This window comes from Leopardus geoffroyi, chromosome C1 (genome assembly GCF_018350155.1).
Source record: "Leopardus geoffroyi isolate Oge1 chromosome C1, O.geoffroyi_Oge1_pat1.0, whole genome shotgun sequence".
NCBI classification, from domain to species: domain Eukaryota; kingdom Metazoa; phylum Chordata; class Mammalia; order Carnivora; family Felidae; genus Leopardus; species Leopardus geoffroyi.
In genome coordinates, this window is record NC_059328.1 from 68,820,126 (window position 1) to 68,844,925 (window position 24,800).

Here is a 24,800-nt window from a genome sequence, read left to right on the forward strand (position 1 = left end):
TTATTGTGATCTCTTTTCTTTTTTTCTAAATTACTATTGACTTTGGCACCTTATTTTCCACTTGAAATTTTTCTGGTTTTTATTCCCCTTAAAGTGGTACCTTTAAATTTTATAAGCTTTGGACCTCACAAAATTTTAATCTGCCCTTACCATTTTTATTTATAATGTGATGAGTTTGAGAAATTGTCAGTCCTCTACTCGACAGTCATAAGTTGATCTATATACTTCAGGACGTTTCTTTTTTTATTTTTATTTTTTTCATTGTGTCTCCATTGTATTCTAAAGATTTAGAATTTGGGATGAGAATGTGAAAAATTAAAAATTTAACAAATAAATTTATTAAGGGGCATTAATTAAATAGATAACAAAACATTCATTTATTCATTAAATAAAAGATTTAAGATTTAAAAACATTCTGATAGTTTATGTTAAGTAAATGCTTTGTTTAAAACCTTTCTGTTATGATGTAGGCTAAACTAAGGGAATTTTTTTTTAATTTTTTTAATTTTAATTTATTTTTGAGAGAGAGAGAGAGAGAGAGAGAGAGAGAGAGAGTGTGAGCTGGGGAAGGGGCAGAGAGAGGGAGACACAGAATCTGAAGCAGGCTCCAGGCTCTGAGCTGTCAGCACAGAGCTCAATGCGGGGCTTGAATTCATGGACCGAGAGATCATGACCTGAGCTGAAGTCGGATGCCTAACCGACTGAGGCACCCAGGCGCCCCTAAACTAAGGGAATTTTTTTTTAGGCACTTTCCAAAACATCTTATTTAATTCTCAAAACATGTTACAAATGATAGATCTGAAGTTCTAAAAGTAACTTCTTGATGACTCAGTCATTTTTTTTTGTAATTTAACTTTATTTTTTATATTTTAAAATTTACATCCAAATTAGTTAGTATATAGTGAAGCAATGATTTCAGGACTAGATTCCTTAATGCCCCTTACCCATTTAGCTCATCCCCCCTCCCACAACCCCTACAGCAACCCTCAGTTTGTTCTCCATATTTATGAGTGTTAAACTAAGGGAATTTTAAGTTGAGTAAGGTTTAAACAAATTTTTAAGAAATGATACTAATGGGCTTTGCTTTTACACTTTTTTTCCATTTTCCCCACTCCCCATATTTGGAAGTTTCCTGCACCCTCACCCCAGACTCCTATCGCAGCCAAGAATCTTATGGAGGAATAATATGACTTTTAAGTTACTTTTCTTTAGTAATGATTTCAGGTCCATAAGATGCATAATCAAAAAGTCTTTTAGTAAATCAAACATTTTTTTTTTCTTACTACTCTTGGAATTTTCCAAAACAATGCATCAAGAGGAGGCAAGGGAAAGTATGCCAATTTTTCTAGGACATGTTATAATTTGGTATTTTTTTCATAAATTATCTTATGACCCAGTCCTAAGATGTTCTCATTGTTAATTCATGGGATTCTGTATATATAATTTAAAAGAATGTTTATAAGTAACTTTTGAAATTTATTTGTGGGTTGTTAGGTGAATGAGACTCTACCCTTTGGAAATGTAAATAAACAGGTATGTTAGACAGAAAGATAGATAATGGTCATTACAAATACATTATCTGATAAGTTGATTTGAGACCTTTATATGTGCATTGCCATTTATTTCCACCCTTGACGAGTAGACCTTTATTAAGCTGTGATGATTACTGAATATGAAATGTAACCAAGATTATTTTTTATTCAAATATAATTTAAATATTCATCAAAGAGAAGCTATGCTTGAGACTGACAGAGACTATTAACATCAAAAAATATAATTAACTGCATTGGGTATCATGAAGCAGAGTTAGCCAAATAGCTGAGAGGTCTAATTGCTCTAGAGTTTGAGAAGCAATGGTTTTATTTTATGCCGTAGCTGTGGAATTAATAGTAATGCGGTTGCCTATGTGGGCCAATTAAAAGCTGCCTGTTAAGGTTCATTGCTCTATAGGAAACCCTTTGAATATCGCTTAGTAAACAGGATTGACATGTCAGTGTGTACAAGAAGATGCAATACAATAAAATCTGTGAAAATGAGAAGTAACGTTAAAAGAACTGTTTTTGAAAACAATTCATTAAACTCTGTACAAGTACAGTGTTGTAGTGGCTGTCGTGGTGTGCCCTCGGATTCCCCATTCAGGATCAGGGACTCTTTCCCTCAGCTGCCAAGGCTGTTGCCTGCTGATGGGCTCTCTGTGAGTCCCCGCCCAGGACCTCGGGCTGAAGGGATCTTAAACCCTTCTCCCCAGAGGCAGCCCTCACCGAATGCCAAAGTACAAAGGCTTTGCCTCCTCATCTTTTGCTTCATTTTGACACAGCTCCGAAGGGCCCTCCCAATTCCAGAGCTCCCTCCCTGAGGAATTTGAGGGGCCTTTGTTGCAACTGCATTAGACTTCTCCCCAGTCCCGCTTCCCTGATAGTTCTAAGAGCTGTGAGCCTCCCAGAGATCTCTGCCTCAAATTCTGCTTCCCATGTTACCCAACCTGAGAAAGGTACTGATGATAAATATAAAAACAAGTCCTGTCAGTGGTACTGGTTACATACATTGTAGGAATCTGGCAACTAAACACTAAAGTAGTTTTAACCACTCCCCCCAATTGCCCAATTCAGGTCTACAAGTGGCATTTTATCTTTGTCATGTGATCCTTTTTCTTTAATAAAGGTAATATGCCGACCTTTGTGGTGCTATTACGCTTTTTAGCTGAATACAAAAAGAAAGCACTCCTGATTGAACCCAAAAGATTTTGCCTTGCCCAGACTGTAGAGATTTAAAAGTGGGCAGACATTCTCATGACACTTTGACCTTAACGAGGTTGTTGAAATGGAAAGTTGAAGGTTGGAAGATAAGAGCAGTCGCAAAGCTCTTCTCGTGTTTCTTTTCTTAATGATGATATATCAAATACACTTAATAAATTGTGATTCCTAACAAAATATGTAATGTTATGCGTTGAGTGTAGTATTTTAAGGATTAGAATACTTTTTTTGCAAATAAAAATCTAACACTGTAAATTATGCAACCTCAAATACAGTTTATTAAATTAAGATATCCTGTTTATCTAACTGTTATAAGACATGTAAAAAACTTAGATTAGCTTAATAGATCTTAATATGCATGAAGTAATAAGGTGTACCTTGTGCCTTTCGTCTGCAGTGATAAAGATGTTTTCCTAGGCATCCATTATTTAATATGCTTACCCTGTTTATATCTGTGGCCCAAGACTGCATGTCAGCTTTCAGCGGAGTGGCGTTGCTGCTTCACAACACACAGCCCTGTACTCCCAAGCCTGTACATAGTGTTAGCGGTATTTTAAAGCTCTTGAGTCTAACATTTTATAGGTCACAACGAACTGAGCCTTTCAGACAAGTTACTGATAGGAAGCTAATTCCGGCTAGGAATATAACATGGAATGGAAGGCCCTGCCTTCATTGTAGTTTTTAAGAACTTACACAAACCATGTAAATCAGAAACGTTTTAATTTCGTTTCTGTCCTATGGGTATGGAACTCTGCTTGACTTCTGAAAATTGTATTTTATCTTTCATTCATTGATTTATGCTCCCAAATAATTACTGAGCTGCAGGATGTACAAGCTAATGTGCCGAACACTGTAAAGGTATTTATGAACAACCGGTAAGAATATATACTTGCAAGCCTACAGACTGATGTTTATAGAATTAATAAATTTTAGACTAAGACACAGCATTAGGCACTGCACATATTTCGGGGATTCGTAAACTGAGAGTGAACCCCTCAAAGATGTAGTCTGGTGAAGAAGATGAGATGTGTACAGAAATAAGTATGATACCAAATCTCTCAGCACAATAAACTTCCAAAACCTGATGGAGAAGGCAAAGTGATGAGCAATATCCTGAGGTGGGAAGATATACTATATGTTGAGGGAACTGAGTAGCTCTGTTTAGGGAGTTATTCAACTTCTGACCTCACCCTCTCAAACTTTTATACTCTGAAGCATCTTACCAGCTTGCTTCTTCCTTTTGGGCATTCTTAATTCTCCCCTTGTACTTAGGCTAAGGAAGAAAGGATCTTTCAAAGATTGTGTTCTTTATGTTTCTCAAAATATGGAATAGTTCTATACCATGTATTTAAAAAATACATTTTTAACCCTGTAATATGAACATGGCAAATGACACTAGGGCTTCAGGTCCTTCGTATTAATTCTGAAACGACGACTTCATTTTTTTATAGCAGAGAACTGTAATACACAATTTCACATCCACTTCTTCATTTTCTTCTGCATAGATATTATTTGGTCTGGTTTATTTAGGGTATTACTATGCTTTCAAAATTGTAGGTATTTCTACACATAGAATGTAATAGCATATGATGTCTTATATTGCTGTTTCTAGTGCCAGAATCACAGGTGGATATTAAATTATCGTGTCCTTCCTTCCTTCCTTCCTCCCTTCCTTCCTCCCTCCCTTCCTTCCTTCCTATTTATTTATTTCTCTCTCTCTGCTTTCAAAATTGTAGGTATTTCTACACATAGAATGTAATAGCATATGATGTCTTATATTGTTGTTTCTAGTGCCAGAATCACAGGTGGATATTAAATTATCGTGTCCTTCCTTCCTTCCTCCCTCCCTCCCTTCCTTCCTTCCTCCCTCCCTCCCTTCCTTCCTTCCTATTTATTTATTTCTCTCTCTTTATCTGTCATCTATCTATTTATAGATAATTTCTTGCCCTTGAGACTGAATTGCAGTAAGAGGACACTTCCCTTGATCTGTGCTTTTTTAGAAAAAGAGCACTTCGGGTTAATATGCTGAAGACTGAATGCTTATGAGTAGGTAGGTGTTCAGTTATCAAGAATGCCATGAGCAATGCCTTGTTGCTTTCTTATCAGCTACTTCCTGCTGTCAGCTTGGCACTTATTTCAATAGAAAAGGATTTGCATCAAATGTAATGCCTTATTATATACAGCTAACACGGGGTTTTTAATTGTACAAACACATGAGACTCCTGCAGTGATAGTCAATTTGATAAAAGGATTAGATTATGAATATTTTGTCATGATTAAAGATTAGTTCTGATTTATCGTAAGTAAGCTAGTGAAATTTGCCATATTATTTATCAGTCAGGTGAGACTCCATTAATTTTGAGAGTGTATGAACCACAAAGTATCCACCTCTTTATAAAGTCTCTAATGAATTCAATTATTTATATTCAGATTATAGGTATTAAGGATTGTTTTTAGCCTTCCACACCTGCTCTACTGCTAAGAGTATCCCATGAGTCTGTGGTTCCAGCTTTTTGCCTTTATTGTTTTTCATCTCTTGTCTTTCAGAACAGTTAGGTAAACATCTGTACAAAATTTCCACAGTTTTTATTAAAGAAATGACAACTAGTATGTATCAACAGGACATTTTGAGTTGTCCCTTTGATTAAAAGAAAAAAAAACCTTAATAAAAAAATAGAAGAGTGAGAATTCTAATTTAGAAAGTATTTATTGAGTGAGTACTTGTTGCTGTAAACAAGACTGGGCATTCTGGTGGATTTAAAAGAAACTTAACAACATCTAACTGGAGAGGGAAGACTAGTGTCCTACAAATAAGACCTGATACAAATAAGTGCCCGCAAAAAAATGTAAACAAAACATAACGAGTTTATCACTTAATTCTAAACATGGAACATACTTGCCAAGTTAAATAAAAACTAAAATGTGAACTATACAAGAGATGACACAAAGTAGAATATGACTAATTGCCAAATTAGTTATATAGACCATTCCTGCCATAGGGAAAGGAGACAAAGATCACTTCCGGTTTGGATAATCAGGGAAGAAAGAATATTCTACTGTTTGGCCAGCATAGTTTATGCGTTGGCCTTCTCTGTACCTCCTCCTTATCTGATGCTTCCTGCAAATGTGTTTGCCTCCCTCACACTTAAGTACAGGACAACAAGTTGCTACTCTTAGACTTGTATAGAGAGCACTTGTATAGAGAGCTGTGAGATGGAAAACAGCAGTTCAACACTAGTAGCCTAGTGTCCTCAGCTCTAAAAATGTTCTGCCTCAGAGACTCAAGGTCCTTCATATGGTGCTTCATATTAAGAAAGAAATAGTTCAAGATATATACATAGTAATTTCTGTGAGAAGTCTGTTCTGGTGCATCTTTCTAGATGAGCAAGAACAACATAAGGAAAACACAGATAATGGTTTTTATGGGATGCAACATTAAAACTAGATAATAAAAACATCCATACCTTTTAGAACAATTATGTAGCACTTTGTTTTCAGAATGACAGTGTTTTCCCTTTGTTGACCTTTTGGAGAAATATTAACTCTATATAATCTGCTCCAACATTAATTTATTCAATTTGTATTATTAAGATAACTACTCATTCTTTTGCGTCTCCTTTTACACAAGGCATTCCTATACATTTGTTTAAAAGCTATGTCACATATTTTACTACCAAAATATTTCATAAGTTGCATGAGTAAAATCGATTGCTTTAAAATAAAAGTAATGTAAGAAAAGTGGATTTAGCTGAAAATTTTTGATGAGGAAATCATAGTAGTAAAATATGTAAAAGATTTTATGCCAAAAGAATTCACTTCAGGTAAAGAATAGCAGTGTTTTCTTGCCTCTTGATTAAAAAAAAATCAAGGCACTTATATAGAATGTAGTCATTTTCATTAAAAAATGACAAAACTTTTCCTGAGTCAGTTAAATGCTTTAGCAAAAGTTATGTTTAGTCTTAAGATTTGCATAGATGGAAAAATTTTTAAAGCCACGCTATCAGAGTCTTAATATTTTATTTCTTTGCTTGCAGTTTAGTTGGTATAAGAGTTCTGCGAACATTTGTTGCTGTGCTGTAATCAAAGTGAGGTCTGTAAAAGCAGAAATTATATTAATTGTCAATTAGACCAGATACGTGTTTGTGTTATATGTAGACATTTATAATACTGACCAAATGATGCCCCATCAAACATCTTGGGAAACAAAAAATGTATTTATGGCATAATTTTCTTGTTTATCAAAATCCTATCCAAACCAGGGGAGTAATCTTTAAGGTGAATTTAAAATAGTGATGACAAAAATCTAGTTTACTCACTGTTGTCCTCTAAAACTCCTTTTAGTTGCAGGTTCTTTTGCATTATCTCAAACTCTAATCCTCTGAGCGGGTAATTAACGGACCAGAAAAGCCATTTGTGAAAAAGAAGAGCCATAAGAGTGGAAATATTTCTTCACAGAATGATCTCTAAGAAGTAAATAATTACAAAAGGAAAAGATTTGGGATGACCAATCTAAATCTGAGGATAATTAGAAGGAATAGAGTATGAAAATCGAAATGCTTGCCATGTACAACAATTCTCATATCATAACAAGACTAATTAAATATTTAGAAACCAAAAATCCCCTCACAATTTGAAGAAAAATAACCCACGACAAAAGGGTCTGCAACTTTGCAGATAATTAGCAAGGGTTATAGGAAGGAAGAACATCACAGATTGGCTCCAAGGCTCTGCAAGGTCATGTCTTATTAGGCTGTGTCTTTTATATGGTCTGGTAACAAGTTTCTTGCTAATTTAATCTAACTAGGGCATCCCATAGCGATTTCCCATTTCCCTTGTTAAAAATGTGATAGTTTCTGCAAGTGCAAACTGTAGTAGGTTAACATTTTTATAAATAATTGCTTTTAATTGATACAGGTCATAATAAATTTTTGAATTATTTAAAGCAGTAGTCTTGAAAATTTGGACATAGAAGCGATATTTTTTAAGTATTTCAAAATTTTATAGTTTTTATCCCCACTTGAATTATCTTATTCCTTTCATTAAGTAGTTAGACCTGATGACCCTGTGAATGAAACTTAGTCTCAGTGGCATGCTTTGTAAATAAATACTTCTTATTTTGCTAATAAAAGCAAGCACATTTATGTTGAATGTGCATTTCTGCAAACAAGAGATTTTGCACTGGATTAATAAGGCTCTGAGTGAGTCAAGCCTAATTTGCATTAAACTGACCCCAAGGTCCAGTAAAAACTGCAAGGAATTTCAGAGGTTTCTAAAACATAGTAAGTTGTTTTTAGCAAGTCCGCACTGCCATTTCAAATGCTTATTATTTTTGTAATTAATGTGGAATTTTTGAGGAATATTTTTAAGTTTCTAAGATGCAAATTTAACTATAAATATTAACATATGCAAACTTTCTGGTTATAATTCCTGATACAGTATTTTATTCAGACACAAAGTGATTGTGGAAGATGTCACTTTTATTCCTGTTTTTATAGTACTCAAAAACGGAATGACGATATTCTGGACATGGGCTTAAACAGGATTTTACTGTCAAAGCTTTTGTTGACTTGCTGTGGGTTACCTGGTATTTATTTGTCTATTTATGTTACACACTGTACACTTTTTTAGTCAAATAGGTTTATGTTTCTATATTGATAGTACAGAAAGATATTTTGTATTTTTGCTTCTGGTTATCCAATTAATAAATTGGCTTTTTCTATACCTTTTTCTTTCAAATACAGTTGCAAAGGTTTAGTAAGAGGGGCAGTTTTGTTGTTGTTGTTGTTGTTTGAAATCAGGAATGTTTTGAAAAATTTTGAGAACACCAGCATATAGGAAACTAAATGGAATAGAAATTATTTTTTCCAAATTATGTATCCATGAATGTACTATTAATACTCAAGCATATTTTCCTAGAGATTCTAGTAGTAACTTTATTTCTATAATTTAGCTTTACCTCAGTGACTTTAAAATAGTTCTAACAAGACATATTCTGTAATGCTTCAAGTATAATATTTTAACATGCTTAAAGAATTAAATACCGTGATGGGTAGAAATCTTCTAGAATACATAAATTATTAAATAAATTATGAGAACATAGTTATGTGACAAATGGGAACATTACTATAGAACACCTCTTCTTTTACCATAATAATTACACACCATTTGGCTTCCTAATGTTATGTTTACCTAGCAATTAGTTAGGCTCACAAATCATCATTAATAAATATTTAAAGAGAGCGAGCCCACTTTCCTTAGCTCTACATAATAGAAGTTTAGCTGCTAAAAGAGCATTGTATACAATAATAAAATAAGAGGTTTGATGTAACATTCGACTTGGTTTCCCTCTTTGATTTGTGAAAATGATTGTCACCTTATATCTTGGAACATAACTCCTTTTTTATCCCGTCAGTTTTCTTGAGTAAATCTGTTTGCATTGGAACTTACCTGTTCATATTATGTGCATAAAAATTTATTCTAAATGTAGACTCAAAAGGTCAGAGGGGTTCTAGTGCGTATAGTACTATACGTTCCTTGGTCTTTTGGAATTGTTAGTGCATGAAGTGATTTGGAAGCTTAAAGGGTACTTTCTTCCTCTGCCTTTAGTCTATCTCCTAAGTGCTGTATTATTGGCCTTCATGAAACAAAATTATGTCCAAATTGACAGAATTCTCTGAGAATCAGGTTCAGCTGATTGAAGCAAAACTGGATGTGTGGTATTTATTTTCTACTAACTGTGTTTATTTACAGGCAGAAATAGCCAGGCTAACCATTCATCATTTCATTCATTCAAAAACAATTACTGAATTTCTATTAAGTGCCAGGCATATAATCACCTCCAGAGAAAATGTATAGGCTGATAGTGTCCTTTTTCTTTTGTTTCTTTTTATCTTTTGCCCTTTGTAGAAACATAGTAACATTTCTAGATTTTTTTACTCTTGTGTATTTGAGTAGAATAAAGTTTACTTACAGACATAAGATAATGGGTTTCTTTTAGTAATTGAGACTCTGTTTTTTTAATGAGAGAATGGATTTAGTTGCAGTAATTCAACTGTAGGTGTTGTATTCATTTAAAAGAAATAATCTCCCATGTGGATGTGGTTTAAACCCTTCCAGCGTGCTCTAGTGAATGTTCTGCTTATACATGGCACTTTGGAGAGGAGTGTCATCACATGATGTACCTTGAAAGCATTTATTTTGTCTCCAAAAAGTGAGCGGTTTTAACTAAGATAGAAGATTGCTCATGAAAGAAAACAGAGCTGTTATTGCTAGTATTTTCTAATTGAATTTAAAACGTAACAGATGCCACGAAGAGACTGAAATTGTTGAAGCAACCTTCCCTGAACCTATAGGCTCAATAAAGAATTGGACTGATTCTAGAGGATGACTCCAAATTTCAGCAAACATTAATTTTTGGTTTCTGTCATGATATACTGAGCTTTTCTGTTGAATGTTGGAGTATTTGTTCAAGTCGGTAGATTTTGCATTTTTAATCTTCCTTAGAACTGTGGTGAATAATGGCCCCTGGCAGGAGATAATGAAATTTTCTTAATTTATATTTTCAAGCAGAAGCTTCAATTGAAAATGGCATCCTATGGCCTGGAGACATAGCTCTAGTGCAAGTTTCAGGGGAGATGCAATAATAATGCAGTGCCATCGAGACAGGGAATGATGGGACAGTGAAGAAGTAATTTAAGGAAGAAAAGAGAATGTACCAAAGCTTTATTGTAGCATATCTAATGATCTGCTGAAGATTCCCAATGGTTTTTGGAGCATGACTGGAGAAACTAATGTTATCTTGCCAAAACAGAAGCCCCTGCTTAATCAGCAGAACAAGGCTATTGATTAAAACACCTCTCACAATAGATTACACATGGAATCTCATCTCCATACTTTGCACTTGGTAAAGTGTAATAATGAGCATAAGATAATCAAAAGAAGAGTAAAAGCAATTTGTTGGGCATTGTACAATTCAAGATTAGAGTTGGAAAGGAAACAAATTTGCATGAATAGTGGGCCTGCTTTTAAAGTTGTACACAGGAAATCATTTGTATAGTGTAGGAACTACTCTGGAGCAGTAAAAGATATTCTGCCCCTTTAAGGTTTGCAAATCTGTGTCCATCTTCTACAAAGGAGTGTACTTATTATTGATGTATTTATTGTTGTTAGTAATTCATATTTGTTGAGGCATTGTGCAGAGACTTTTCCTGCGTTATCTATCCTTAAAAACAAACTTCTAAAGAAGGCTCAAAGGTTTAATACATTGCTTACGGACTCATAGTTTAAGTAAGCAGACAAACTGTAACTTAAATTGCAGGGTTTTTTCTGATTCTAAAGCCTCTGCTTCTAAACGCTAATCTTCCCAAATAGCAAATGACTCCGCTTCTGAACAGAGTCAAATGATATGCTATATTGTTGTTTTTTATACTTTATTCCCAGATTATAAGTAATGTGTGCATTGAGCCCTCTTTCATTCAGTTTTAAAAGATTAAGGAAAAGCAACATATTAATAGTTTGTTTGCATTATTAATATTTCCTTAGTGATGACTCACTATTATCTCCAAAATAAAAAAGATAATGTTTCTTCAAAGTACTGCTAATTTGGGCATGACAGTTTCTAAGGTAATTTCCATGTAGTAGTATGTAAATTAATGATAATACACATTTATAAAATGCCTTTTCATCAACTACACCTTTTTGTTGGCAACGTTTATCCTAATTTTAAAAATGATTGTGGATGCTTTGAAAGTTAATATTGAAATCTGAGAATATTGATTACATCTGGAAGGTAAAATACACAGTTTTAATACTTTAACTTTTACTATCTGCTAATTGTAATGGTTAAGAGATTCATTAGATACTTTGTATTTTTCTCTTACATGTTATGCACAAACCTGAAGAATATCACTGACTTTAAATGTTACACTCTAAATTTAAAAAAAACAAATCTATCAGCATACTTTTATGCGTGAGAAGTAAACTAATAAAGCATTAATCTCCAAAATCATGCGGGTTTATTTTCTTAAGATTTTGAGATGTACAAATGACTTCATTCCCAAATAGAATTTTTTTTTCATTTAGAGTAGAAAGACTTGCAGGAATGAATTTTAAACTGATTTTTAAAATTCAGGGTTTTTGCTCCATTAAAAACAGCTTTACGACCTATAAAGTAGGATTTAGGATTTTCTTCATGGTAGATGATGAGTTTATGATTAAAATATAAGTTTTATGAATATTAATGTAAGAAAATACTTTTATTCTGGTGTTTGAATTTGATAATGTTATAAAGCATTTATTACTGGATTTATTTTAGTTAACATGGAATTCTCAGGATGAATGTTGTACTTTGCTTTTTACATTTGTAAGAAAATTAGAGGAAAAAATATTCAATATGATAGAAAGTTGCAATCTAAAATAATGTGTAGAAATATTATATAGGTGAAAATTTTGATAGAGGTTTTAAAACACTGATGTTTTTCACATGAGTGAAATTAGCTTTTTGTCTATACATGCCAACTTCTGGAAATTTTTGGAAGTATGCTTAGAATATTAAAAATGACTAAATGCTTAGAATTTGAGACAGAGTGCTTATTCTGTACCTCCACATTTATTTGCTGTGTGGTGTTATTATTTGCAAGGGCTGCCTTTATGCCCCTTTAGTTCTAAAAATGATATATTGTCTTCCTGTAGTTTAGCCGCGTATTAAAATTTATTTTGAGAAAGAAGTCGAAGGTTTATATATAGAAAAATTTACAGTGATTACAGTGGATCTTTTTGTTGTTGTTATTCTTGATGACATCCTTCCAGGAAACATAGTGTCTTTTCATGGATTGTCAAAAATTTTATTTCCGATTTATTTGGTGTTAGAAATTTTCATTGGCTAGCAAATATTAGGAAAAGATTATACTTGCCTTTAGTTGTTAAAAATGGTGTACAGGTCATGTATACATGTACTTAGAAATTATACTAATATAGACCCTCCATGTTAGGAATTTATGGATAAATAACTAGTCTGCTTGCTTAAAATTGCAGCTGCTAAAACCCTTGATTCTTTTGATTAAAATTAGCAAGAGAAGAAGACATGTTAACACTGTAAACTCTATTAAGAATTTGCTGCTTAAATTATACTCATAGCTTAATGATTTTGTTTCATTTGTAATAAGATTTATAGAGCAAAAAGCATGAGTTTCCAAATATATTTATTCGAAGTCTGACTTGTCTTAACACAGTGGTTCTCATATGCCAGAATCATTTGCAGATCTAGTTAAAAAACAGAGTGCTGGTTAGTTATTTGCCTCTGGAGTTTCCTAGTCTGTTGATCTTGGGTGGGACCTGAGCATGTTTTTCTAACAAGTTCCCAGTTGATGCTGGTGCTCCTTGGTCTAAGGACCACATTTTGAAAGTCAGTGCTTTGACTATTTTAATTCATCTGTGCATCTTTACAAATACCAAATAAAATAAAGTAAAATAAGATCAGTTATTTAAATATGAAGTGTTTAAAATATATGTAGCATTAATTTTTTATCGCAGTAATTGTATTTACTTCAAGTCGTAACTAAAAATCCACCTATTTAAAAAAAACCTTTATTCTTATGCCTTATTCTCATTCATACTTAATTTTTACGCTTCACATGTAAGAAAAGTCATTTTTAACATAATGAATCCACATAGTATTACCAAAATATGCTGATAACGTGATGGTTAATACAGCCATACCTTTACCAATAAGTCTTCTTCCGTAGGGGAAGAAGGAGAACATGATGCAGGTACTATGCCCAGGCCTGAGAATACAAGCAACTGAATGTCTTTCTTTTCTTGGCTTACTTGTACCTTTTCATTTTCATTAGAATGAAAACTTGAAGCAGAGCAGTTGGTGGGAATTTACTTTGCTTCTGTGGCTAATTGCTTTCTCTTTCCCTATCTTCTTAAATGATAGCAGTTTACAGTTTTACAATCTTACTAACAATATACGGGTTAAGGAGTTTTCAGATTTTTCTGAGTCCTAACAGCTCACATTGGAATTTTCTTTCCTCTTGTGTCCCCAAACTTACTGAATTTGGAAACTTAAGGCTCTCGCTTCATTCACAAATGAATGTACATAGTGGTGTTTCATTTCCATCATTTGGTCCTCTGAAAGCTTCAGTATTTTTTTTTTTTTTGCCATGAAGCAAGATACCGGTATGCAAATCTGATAGTTTTATACTTCTTACAGTTGTGTTCCTCTTCTTGCTAACACTTTACTGTTTTAGCCCCTAAATTTCACTTTTTCTCAAGATTAATTTCTAGTACTCCTGATGTATAAAATAAACATTTTTGACATCATGGGAAACTATGAATTTTATAAATGTATATAATTTTATTTGCAAGAACTCCATTAAACCTCCTTACCTTCAATTTTACTTACAAATATAGCTCTATAACACTTTTTTCTGTCTTAAAGTAAGTGTTTTTGTACAATATGATTATTAAAAGAAATTAAAATGTGGTTGATATAAATTATGGTAATTGCTTTTGACATTAATTTGAACTTATAGCTGTGGTCAGGTAACTAATGCACAAAAAGATCTGAAGAAGTAAATATGAGCAATTATTTTTCAGTGTATGGTGTTGGTCTCTTTTAAACAAAATGTAATGGAAGCAGAAATACTTGTCCTTTATATACTTGTTGCAAACATCCTGTGACATTGAAAAATATGAAATGAAAGATATTTTTGGTTTCATATTGCAGTCATACTTATCTGGTGATCTGGGGAAAAATGGATAATTATCAATGTCATCTTTATTTTTGAAAAATGAGATAAATTCCCAAACCCTTTGAGCTATATCCTCCTTCACGAACTTGGTCCAAAATCCTTCACACTCTTGGTCCATTTCATCCATGAGTACAGTCCCCTTACTTTAACCATGTTTACCCAAAAACATGGCAGGATTTTGTTGAGTGGCTATAAAATGTATACCGAGGGAATATAGAAAAGAGAAGTCTAACTCATAGGGGTTTGGATTTGTTTGTTTCTTAAAGGTGTGGGAATGAGATAAAGGGAGGGTCCTTGCAGGTATGAATAAATATAAGGAAGGAAATAAAAGCACTTTAGTTTTTGATAAGGACAGGTAGTGGTTGAGTCTCTTGATCCTGGAAGATCAAGAAACTTGAACAAAGTGGTGAACTTGATTGTTGTAAAATCTAAGAAAGAGGAAAATGAACCATTAGTTGAACTATTAGATACTGGTCTATTGAGGAATCTTAAATTCATCTGCTGTTTAAAATTTTAAGATATATAATTGGTTCTGTGATTCATGTTAAAATAATTCATTTACACTAAGTGGAGAATCATTGGCACGTTTCTTCAAATGATTGAACCAATTGAAGAGAAATACAGATAACAAGAGTAAAACATGATGTTGCCTAAGAATGTGACACTGCACCATTTACATTGTCCACGCTTTTGAAAATTATTTTATATGGTATATTTTTAAAAATATATGGCATACGGTATTCTAGATTAATTGTGGTAAAAGTTATCATTTGTATCTGTACAAGTAATATTACAGTTTATGTAATATTTAAGACTTTTGTTTGAAGTTTATTGTATATACCTTGACCTATAAATGTACCTGTTTGGTCCTGTAGAAGTTTTCAGGTCTTGCTGCTCTTCAGGATGAATCCACCTGGTTTGAGTTGAGATGGCTCCAAGGTGCCTGACAACATACCTATCCTTTTTAATGCAGTTCTCCTTCTGCTGTCCTTCAGTTAGTTGTCGTGCTAACAAGAAAACAAACAAACAAAACAACTGAGCCGCTTTTTCATTCTTTACTTGCCATTTTATAGTCCGGTTATTTTATGCACTGTAGAATATCTGGTATTCAAATTATTGAATAAATTTTGTTATAATGCTCTTGTTCTGCTTGCTTGGCCTTCTTAATTTAGGTACTATCAGAAAATATAATAAAACCATGCAAACATTACATTGTGTTGAGTTGTAATCAAGTCAAATTATAAAGGGGAATAGTTCCTGCCTTTATAAAGCTTATAAAAAGAACATTTTGAGAAATTTATAGAACTTAAATGAATATCATCTTGCCTGAAATTCTCCCTTAATCCTAATACTCTCCATGAATTCACAACACAGAAATAGGAGAATACTTCCAATAGTAATAAATAGGGCATGATAGACATCATGTTAGTGCCATTCTCTTTCATGTTTCATTTCAGAGAGCATTAATTTAGAAGAATCTAGGTTTATGGTGATGCCATATTTAGTGTGAGCACATTATGGTCTGTGAACAAAACAAGAGTCACAACAGTTTTAGACACAGTATGTGCCAGGCACTGTGCTAACTGCTTACAGTGTGCCCTGTCATATATCAAGCCAGAGTATGGAAGGTGTGCTCTATGAACTTGGGATCTGGTATGGAAGAACGTAGAAAGTGCCTGGAATACAAAACTTATCACAAAACCGATTGAGAGAATAAACTTAAAAACCTGGCTCCTTCTTTGTTTCAATATGTTCTCAAAACTTACTTTCAAGCTATTCAATTTATGACTCTGTTTCTGTTCATGGTATCATTTTTAATTGTTATTTTAATTTTTAAATATGACAACTGTACTGTTAAGTGTTTTTTTTTAGTATATGTTGAATATGCTAAAAATTCCAATTAAATGTGTAATAGAATAATAGAGAACTGTTAGTTGCTTCCTTTTTACTTTGAGTTAAAATTTAGTGTGGCCCATGATATAGAAATATTACAACAAAAAGAAAACTAGGATTTTTATAGCTCTTTATTGAAAATAATGTGGAGCAACCTAGTATCAGTTGATTTTTTTTTGTTTGTTTGTTTTATGGTACTAGTTGCTTAAAGAAAATGTGGATCAGTTCTCTCTTAGATTTCTTTATTAAAAACAAACAAGTCAGTGATTATGTTACACAAGTTTGATTTGTTTTGTTTTCCAGGTGCAACAATAGAACACAGTGTATAGTAGTTACTGGGTCAGATGTATTTCCTGATCCATGTCCTGGAACATACAAATATCTTGAAGTCCAGTATGAATGTGTCCCTTACAGTAAGTATGAAGTTTGTAGTTTTCACTTTCTCTAGCATTCCTCGTTGATGCTGAAAGACTACACATGTGAAAGAAGCATATGTTTATGGCCTACAAAACCATTATGCATGCAGAGCACTAACAGACTCGGGCCTCCAATTAGCTTCATGAAGTGTGGAAGGAAGCCATAGTGTGATGCTGGCCAAGTGTCTGTCTGTGTTCTTAAGTGTTTGGCTTTTAAGACTAGTGTTTTTCCAGAAAACAAACTTGAATTAGCTATTCAGTAGGGCAGATAGAAATCTGTACTTTTGCCCAATACCAGTTGCTGACAAATTGGTTTGGCTCACAGTTTTCTAAAGAAGGAATTGACTTTGGTTTTAATCGTGAGCTACTTGAATGGCTACCTGCTGTCGTGGTAACTTTGGTGCCTGGTAAAAGCTACCATTGTAGTAACTGAGGCAAGTGCTTTCCTGTTTTGTTTCCTTGTCCTTATAGGAGCATTTCTTTACCAGATTGTGTTGAAATCTTAACAGGAAATAAAATAGACATAACAAAGCCTTGATTATACTTCCATTTTTAATTTGACAACATCCATTAGATCCTGTAGAGGGACATTTAAAATTCAGTTGGAAATTTCATAAGTAGTCTTTAGCTAATGCTCTAATTCTGTGTAGTTCTCCTCCTAATTTCAGAATTCATACTGATAAATTGTATTCTTTACTTTCAATAGAAAAAAGCACTTTAGACAACTAAAAGTTTCAGTATACTACCTAATTTTCATAGTCCAGTTTGTTTGATAGTGTTCTTGTCTTCGTTACTGGAAAACGAGAGGTGTCTGTCACCTTAATTCATAGGCATTTGAATTGAGAGTTCTTTAACAGCAGTTTTATTGATTTGCGATAGTTTTATACACTGCTCTCCTTAAAAAAAAAATAGATTTAAACTAAATAATGAAATTGCTTTTTCCAGAACCTCAACAACTAGATCACTAGTTCTGATAGATTTATATGTCCAAACTATCAATATTTCTAAAACCAGAGGGCTGAATTCAGATGGATATAGGATGTCCAATATGGTAGTAATACTTTCTTACACATCCTGTGACGGCGCGGTCTCTTTTTCCTCTGCCCACAGTTTTGATAAATTGGCTTTTTGTGGGTATCAGTTAAAGGCCAAACACAGATTATCTTTTCTTTTCATCCCTGCTCTGTGTTCCTGTGTTACTGTGAAATGGATGCTTTTTATGTTTTCAGTATTTTCTATACCATTTGTAGGATTGGAAGCCTACTGAGTGCACTGATCTTTATACCATTTCTCTTATGTGTAGTGTTGGTGGCTTACATAATCATTCTCCTGTGCCACTAGAGGAATACTGTATTCTTTTGAGCTAACCAAAATTTTGTTCCGTAAAGTTGCTTTCATTTGAATTTATCATGGTTTCTGTCCTCAAATTAGAAAAGGAATACAGCATCCATTCCCAAACAGTGGAATCAGTCAGAGCTGCCAAGAATTGTCTTTCTGGAGCCAGTTCCTGTAACCTAGTCTATAGACCAAGAACAGTGTAAAGCAAATATTATTTTCAGACTCTTAAGTTATTTCTTGCTCTGTTTAAGAAAGAAAAATGTGGATATCTTCTGGAACATCTAACTTTCAAAATTTTACTTTTTCAGTTCTCCAGAAGTGTTGTATATTGTGCACTAAACTTGCAAATAGCTATACTCAGAGAAGTATTTGTTCTTTTTAGTTTTTGTCCTTAAAAAAAAAAAAAAAAAAACAAAAAACCAGTGATTAATTTGCTGTTACCTTTCTAGATGTTTGCACGAATCAGAAATAAGTCTGGCTTTTTTTTTTCAAATTATGCCATGTGAATAAATAGAATTATAATTCCTATATACTGTACAGTTGTGACACACTATAAATTGCATGGTTTTCACTAATATTAAAATTTAATGCAAAAGATCTTTTTAGATTGTTTTGATCTTAGGTAGGATCGTGTTTTTCCTTACCTCTTTTCCCCATTTTCCTCTCCTTTTGTTTCTTTATGCTTCTGTCATAGCCATCTCTTACACTTTTATTTTTCCCTTTCCCCTTGTTTTAATAGTGTTTTTGTGTGTTGTATCATTTGCATACCCCTCTTAAACTTTGTATAGCTGATAAAAATTGTCACTATAACATTTATTATGTGTCATTTACCACCTGGCTTTATGCCACTTTCTATCCAAAGCAAATTCTCTAGGAATTCATACATCTGAAACTATATCCTCCTTTTTAAAAAATGTCCAGAAATTTCCCATGATTTTTGAAAATCTTAAAATGAATTTACTTAACAGAATTTATTAGAAATGCTATTGTTTGTTTTACTCTTTATTATGGACAGGCACATGTAATATAATATGTGACATTTACACCTGCCCAGATAATGCCCATGTCAAAAATGTGTGTATCCAGGGTATCTTTTATCGTTAACAGAAATGTTAGTAATTGAATATATGTGTGTTTAAAGGAAGTCTTAAGGATCTTGTAGGATAAAAGAGAATAATTATTATACTTTCATATTTTACAGTCAAGATTTGGCTTCAGTTTTTGTGCCCTCTTTTTCAAATTATCATCAAATTATACAAGTTATGCTATAATTTTGGCTATGTTTTCTTCATTAGAATGACCATTACTATTGATTAAATATTTTTCATGAATAAGTGTGAGATTATTCAGAATGAAATAGTGTGTCACTTCAGGTACAGAGTATGTAGGCTTAAGTTTGTTTGGGTCAATTTTGTGTCTTGCATATCCATGTAGTTGTCCTCCACTGATGTTAGTGGGTCATGTATTTATGTTTGGTCTATAGAATAGTAAATGTATTGTTATGAATTAATTCATACAGTCCTGTAAGACAAGTTGCAATATACATTTGGCATGTGATGAAGAATGCTGGTTTTATTAATTTTATTGTATTTCTATATTCTTCTGGGTTGATGGAGTTTGGGCTGGTTTGACAGATATCTATCTGTCCTTTGAGTTTTCATAAAAATCATAATATAAAGACTTTTGTTTTCAATACCCATATCTTATGTGATTCATCAATCATCAAAAGTTTTTAGATCATTTTTACATTTGGGTGTTACTTCTGTTTTCATCAGAACTATAAATTATGTACAATTTATCTACATTTTATTCTCTTTAATATGTGATATCAGTTAAATCACAAAGGAAGAATTCCCTATTTAATATTTTGCTAAGTAAATGCACTGTCATTTTAGTGTATTACATGATAAAGCCTGGCCATTTTCAATTTATAGAAAACAAATATACTTTATAAATTCTTTATTGAACTTGTTTTAAGTTCTGTTCTAAATATGTAACATATTTTAAAATGTATTATTCCCATCCTTTACATTTACTTGATTTACTCAGTAAAATCATCCTTTCCTGAAAAAAAGAATACAGATCTGTATATAAATATAGACTGAGAAGTCACAACACTAATGATTTCTCTTATGCTCATTTTCCCACGACGCCCTTCCGTTATTGATTCTAAGCAGGTATAAGATTGTTCTTCCTTGAGGAGTAAGTTTAGAACTAGTGGTTTATAAAAAAAGAACTGTTTCGTATCAGTAACACTGAACTTACTTTTACCTGATATGGTCAGAATTACACATGATAGAGCAAGTATGTTTCCTGAAAGTGGTTAAGTAGACCAAGTCAGATGGGAAGGTGGTAGCGTAATGCAAAAGGTTATACGCTATTCCTATGGCAAAAATATTTGTGTGATATTTCTCCCTGAGGTATTTCAGGAGGTCAGTATTTAATCTTGATGAATTATTATAATTTTTAAAAATTAATCAAGCTAAGACATCTTAATGAAATGTGCAACTACAGTGTCTTTGAATAATCAATTTGGAGATAGAGTATTAGCACACCCTAATGCATTTTAATAAGGAAAGAGGGAGAATCACAGACATTAATCTGGTCACTTTATGAAATTCAGGCAACATACTTCAAGGCCTACATACAGTCTAAAATAGTGTTTTATGGGTTGTTATTATTACAATTCTATTTACCAGGAAGAATCTTACATAGCAACCTTCCTAACTGTATAATCCGTTTCTTTAGACTTCTTGGAGGGAGGATTTTTTTTTTTCTCATATAACTGTACTAATCAGGTTTGTTTTATGAAAGCATTTACCTTTTATGGGGTCTGTGGAGTCAAGGTATTTGCTTTGAATGCTCGGTATGATTGTCGCTGCATGCTAGCTTGCTTTCTGTGTAAATTGATGATGGTAGACGATGTCATAATAAGCTAACCATAATTCTTTCTTCCTTTTTCTCCTTGCCTACTCTGCTTGCTTTTTCCTTGTATGTATTTTGCTTACTTTTTTAAAAAATAGACTTAATACTACAAGTTTGAGATATGTGATATAGAGAATTTAATAAGAATTTTATAATATAAAACATACAAAAATTTAAATAAGTAAATTTACTAATTCTTAATGGGGAAGAAAGGTACTATGTTACCCCACCCTTAAAAATCCTTATTGGGGTAGCAGGAGAGATTTATTTATTCCGAAAAGGAGGCATTTTTTCCTTATAATTAAAATGGATTTTTCTAGAAATGAAAGATAAAAAAATGAAATGTACTAAGATGCATAATTATATATATTTCTTCTTACATAAATATCTTAGAAAAGAATGTTAAAATATAACCATGTCAGTATTCTTTAAATCAGACCTAAGCTCCACAATTGAGTTATTTTTATAAATATATTTTCCTGTTGTTATGCTTACCTGTTTTTATCAATTTAATAATGAGTTCATATGATAGATGGGGATGATATACCTTTGCATGCATTTGTGCCTGTAGCATACATAGATACAGTAAAACTTGGTAAAAATGCTGAGCGACTTGGAAAGGCAAGAGTATATATACCGTGCATTAGTGAAGAGTTTCATTATTTATTCAGGTACCCTAAGTGAAACAACATGCCAACATATTTGTATTGCCTCCTTAATCTACTAAAATGATTGATCCATGTTCTTTTATGTAACTTTAGAATCTTTCTCCTGCTAGGTTTTCCTGTTGTGTGTTTCTCTTTATCCAAAGTAGTACAGCTCTTATTCTTCCTATATTTAGCATCTATTACGAATTCAGTCTTAGACTAATAGTCAATTTATTTTAATCTTTTTTCTTTTTTCCTTGCACTTTTTTTTTTGTTTCTCTTCCGATGCTTAAAATAGAAGTGGAGCAAAAAGGTAAATAACGTATACAGTCTGAACCCCAGCTCCCTGTTATGTGCCTTATGGATGTTACCTCCTCCCTTCCCTCTCCCCACAATACTCCTGACATTAAAGTAATCAGCAGGATCTCATAAATGCACCTCATAAAGAAGTCGACTGTTTACAGTGAAATTATATGACTGCTAAATCTGGTGATGGGGTAAAAATTCTGAAGTCGGCCAGGGGGAGCTGCTCCTCCATTCTGTGTTTCTTTTTCACCCTTTATCTCTTTTTCTGACACCTTTGGATATTTTATTATTAAAGTGTCATCCTGCCTGGCTTCCAGAACCCTCTCCATAGCATGCCATGGTTCCAGGGTCTCCTGGTCGTTTCATCTCTGCTTTTCTTGTATTTACTTTTCTCTGTTCCTAATTACATTTTCCGAATATTTACGTTTCTTCAATTGAAGAACCTTTGTTTTCAGTCTAACTTTATAAAAGTTCTAAATAAGGCTTCACATTGGGTTTTTGTTTTATTTGCTTTATTTTGGTGTTTTGCTTTTTGAGGGTTTATAAGTGTGCTAGGGGAAGGAGGGTACAAAGCTGGGAGTAAATATTTTGTACACTGCTATGCACAAAGCTTAAAAGTTTTAAAGTATAAATTACCACATCAAAAGCTTGAAAACACATAGCAAAAGTGCACATTGTCAACTTAGCTGTGAATGATCTTAAACTTAGGTTTGCCCTTACGAAAACAAACCCCAGCCACTTTGTATGCTGGTACATTGATTATGGTAACTTGAAGAAGGAAAGGTGGTACTTGTATTAAGTATAAATTACAAAAAAATCAAATGTTAATAAAACAAATTTTTTTCTCTTTTGATTTATGATCATTAAAACTTGTGTTTGCCTGTTTAATTTTTTAACTTGGCTTAATTGTTGTCTTTTCTCTGTGACTGTTAGTTTTTGTGTGCCCTGGGACCTTGAAAGCAATTGTGGATTCACCATGTATATATGAAGCTGAACAAAAGGCAGGTGCTTGGTGCAAGGACCCTCTTCAGGCTGCAGATAAAATTTATTTCATGCCCTGGACTCCCTATCGTACCGATACTTTAATAGAATATGCTTCTTTAGAAGATTTCCAAAACAGTCGCCAAACAACAACATACAAACTTCCAAATCGAGTAGATGGTACTGGATTTGTAGTATATGATGGTGCTGTCTTCTTTAACAAAGAGAGAACAAGGAATATTGTGAAATTTGACTTGAGGACTAGAATTAAGAGTGGAGAGGCCATAATTAACTATGCCAACTATCATGATACCTCACCATATAGATGGGGAGGAAAGACTGATATCGACCTAGCAGTTGATGAAAATGGCTTATGGGTCATTTATGCCACTGAACAGAACAATGGAATGATAGTTATTAGCCAACTAAATCCATATACTCTTCGATTTGAAGCAACGTGGGAGACTGTGTATGACAAACGTGCTGCATCAAATGCTTTTATGATCTGCGGAGTCCTCTATGTGGTCAGGTCAGTTTATCAAGACAATGAGAGTGAAACAGGCAAGAATGCAATTGATTACATTTACAATACCCGATTAAACCGAGGAGAGTATGTAGATGTTCCTTTCCCCAACCAATACCAGTATATTGCTGCAGTGGATTACAATCCTAGAGATAACCAACTCTACGTGTGGAACAATAACTTCATTTTACGATATTCTCTGGAGTTTGGTCCACCGGATCCTGCCCAAGGTAAGAACGTTTGCTTGCTAATGCTCAGGTCTTTATGAATAGCTTACTTTTAAAAGACTCAGAGGTTTTTTGTGTTTTTTCTTTTTTCTGTCCGTTTTCTTCCCCTTTTCATGGTTAAAGCTCAAAGGATGATGTCGTGGTATTTCATGTTGGCACGTAGTGTGTACATTTTACCCTGATTTTGGCCCATTTTCTTTCTTTGAATTTTTTCATTTAAATGTTGACTTCAAAAAATTGTAACATCATTAGTCAGTTTTGTTTTGCATTGCTAAGAATGTAATACCAGCTACGAACCTGTTAGCTTTGTGTTTTTTCTGTTTTTCTTTTCCTATTCCTACCTGACTTCTGAATTGATTACAATCTATGTGCAGACCTTTTAACTTCTTGGCGCCAGTGGTTAAGGGAAATGTGTGTTAGGAAATCCCAAGAGAATTGTCAGGCTTGATGTACAATGTCAGGCATAAGTGTTCTGAAGTTGTGGTGTCTGCTATCTGGGTAGGAAAGGGAGTCATCCAACATCTTCCTAGTAGAATCACACATTTTTATTTCCTGATAAATTAGTGATGGTTTTAAGTAAATATTTCTGTGACTTCAACTGTCACACATAGACTAAGCATTAAATGATCCCAAGTGATGATTTATGAAGATGGATAAGCTAACGTTTTCAATTTGTGTTCTCTTTAGGTACTTTATGGAGGATCATTACTTTAGAAAGTAATGTAAAATCTTTGGAAATACATTTTAGTTGTCAATTATATTCAGTTCTGTGGAAAACAATTTTTGAGGGTAAATTAAATGAATATTTCATTAAAACCAGATTACCTCATACTCATGATAAAGTAACTGATTCATATATTGCTATAAAGCTTGCATTATGTCTTTTCTATTTGAACAATAGCATTTGTGTTTTAAAGCTGAATATTTCAATTTACCTAGTTAATTGGAATGTTCAAATTACTGAGTTACTTCAAAATTTTAGGAACCAGAAAGTTCTTTGGAACTTTGACATGATTAAATCAGTCTCTTCAACAAGGT

General features: G+C 33.2%; 1 protein-coding gene and 1 long non-coding RNA gene across 51 annotated transcripts in view; one reads left to right on the forward strand and one right to left on the reverse strand.

Annotated features, from left to right (window-relative positions):
- Positions 1–24,800, forward strand: part of ADGRL2 (adhesion G protein-coupled receptor L2) — a 625,523-nt gene that overhangs the window by 553,646 nt on the left and 47,077 nt on the right. For 20 of the 50 annotated variants that reach the window (XM_045477987.1, XM_045477989.1, XM_045477990.1 and 17 more), the window contains 3 exons: positions 16,703–16,812; positions 22,024–22,038; positions 22,965–23,765. In XM_045477987.1, coding sequence (XP_045333943.1) covers positions 16,703–16,812; positions 22,024–22,038; positions 22,965–23,765 — 926 coding nt within the window. The remainder of the gene's footprint in view (positions 1–16,702; positions 16,813–22,023; positions 22,039–22,964; positions 23,766–24,800) is intronic. The other 30 variants (XM_045478006.1, XM_045478025.1, XM_045478013.1 and 27 more) reach the window with 2 other exon arrangements.
- On the reverse strand, positions 14,829–21,142 carry LOC123598122. Its single transcript, XR_006712401.1, has 3 exons — positions 20,975–21,142; positions 15,366–15,513; positions 14,829–14,934 (listed from the first exon to the last, which is right to left on the reverse strand). It is a non-coding gene; the product is annotated as an uncharacterized LOC123598122 (long non-coding RNA).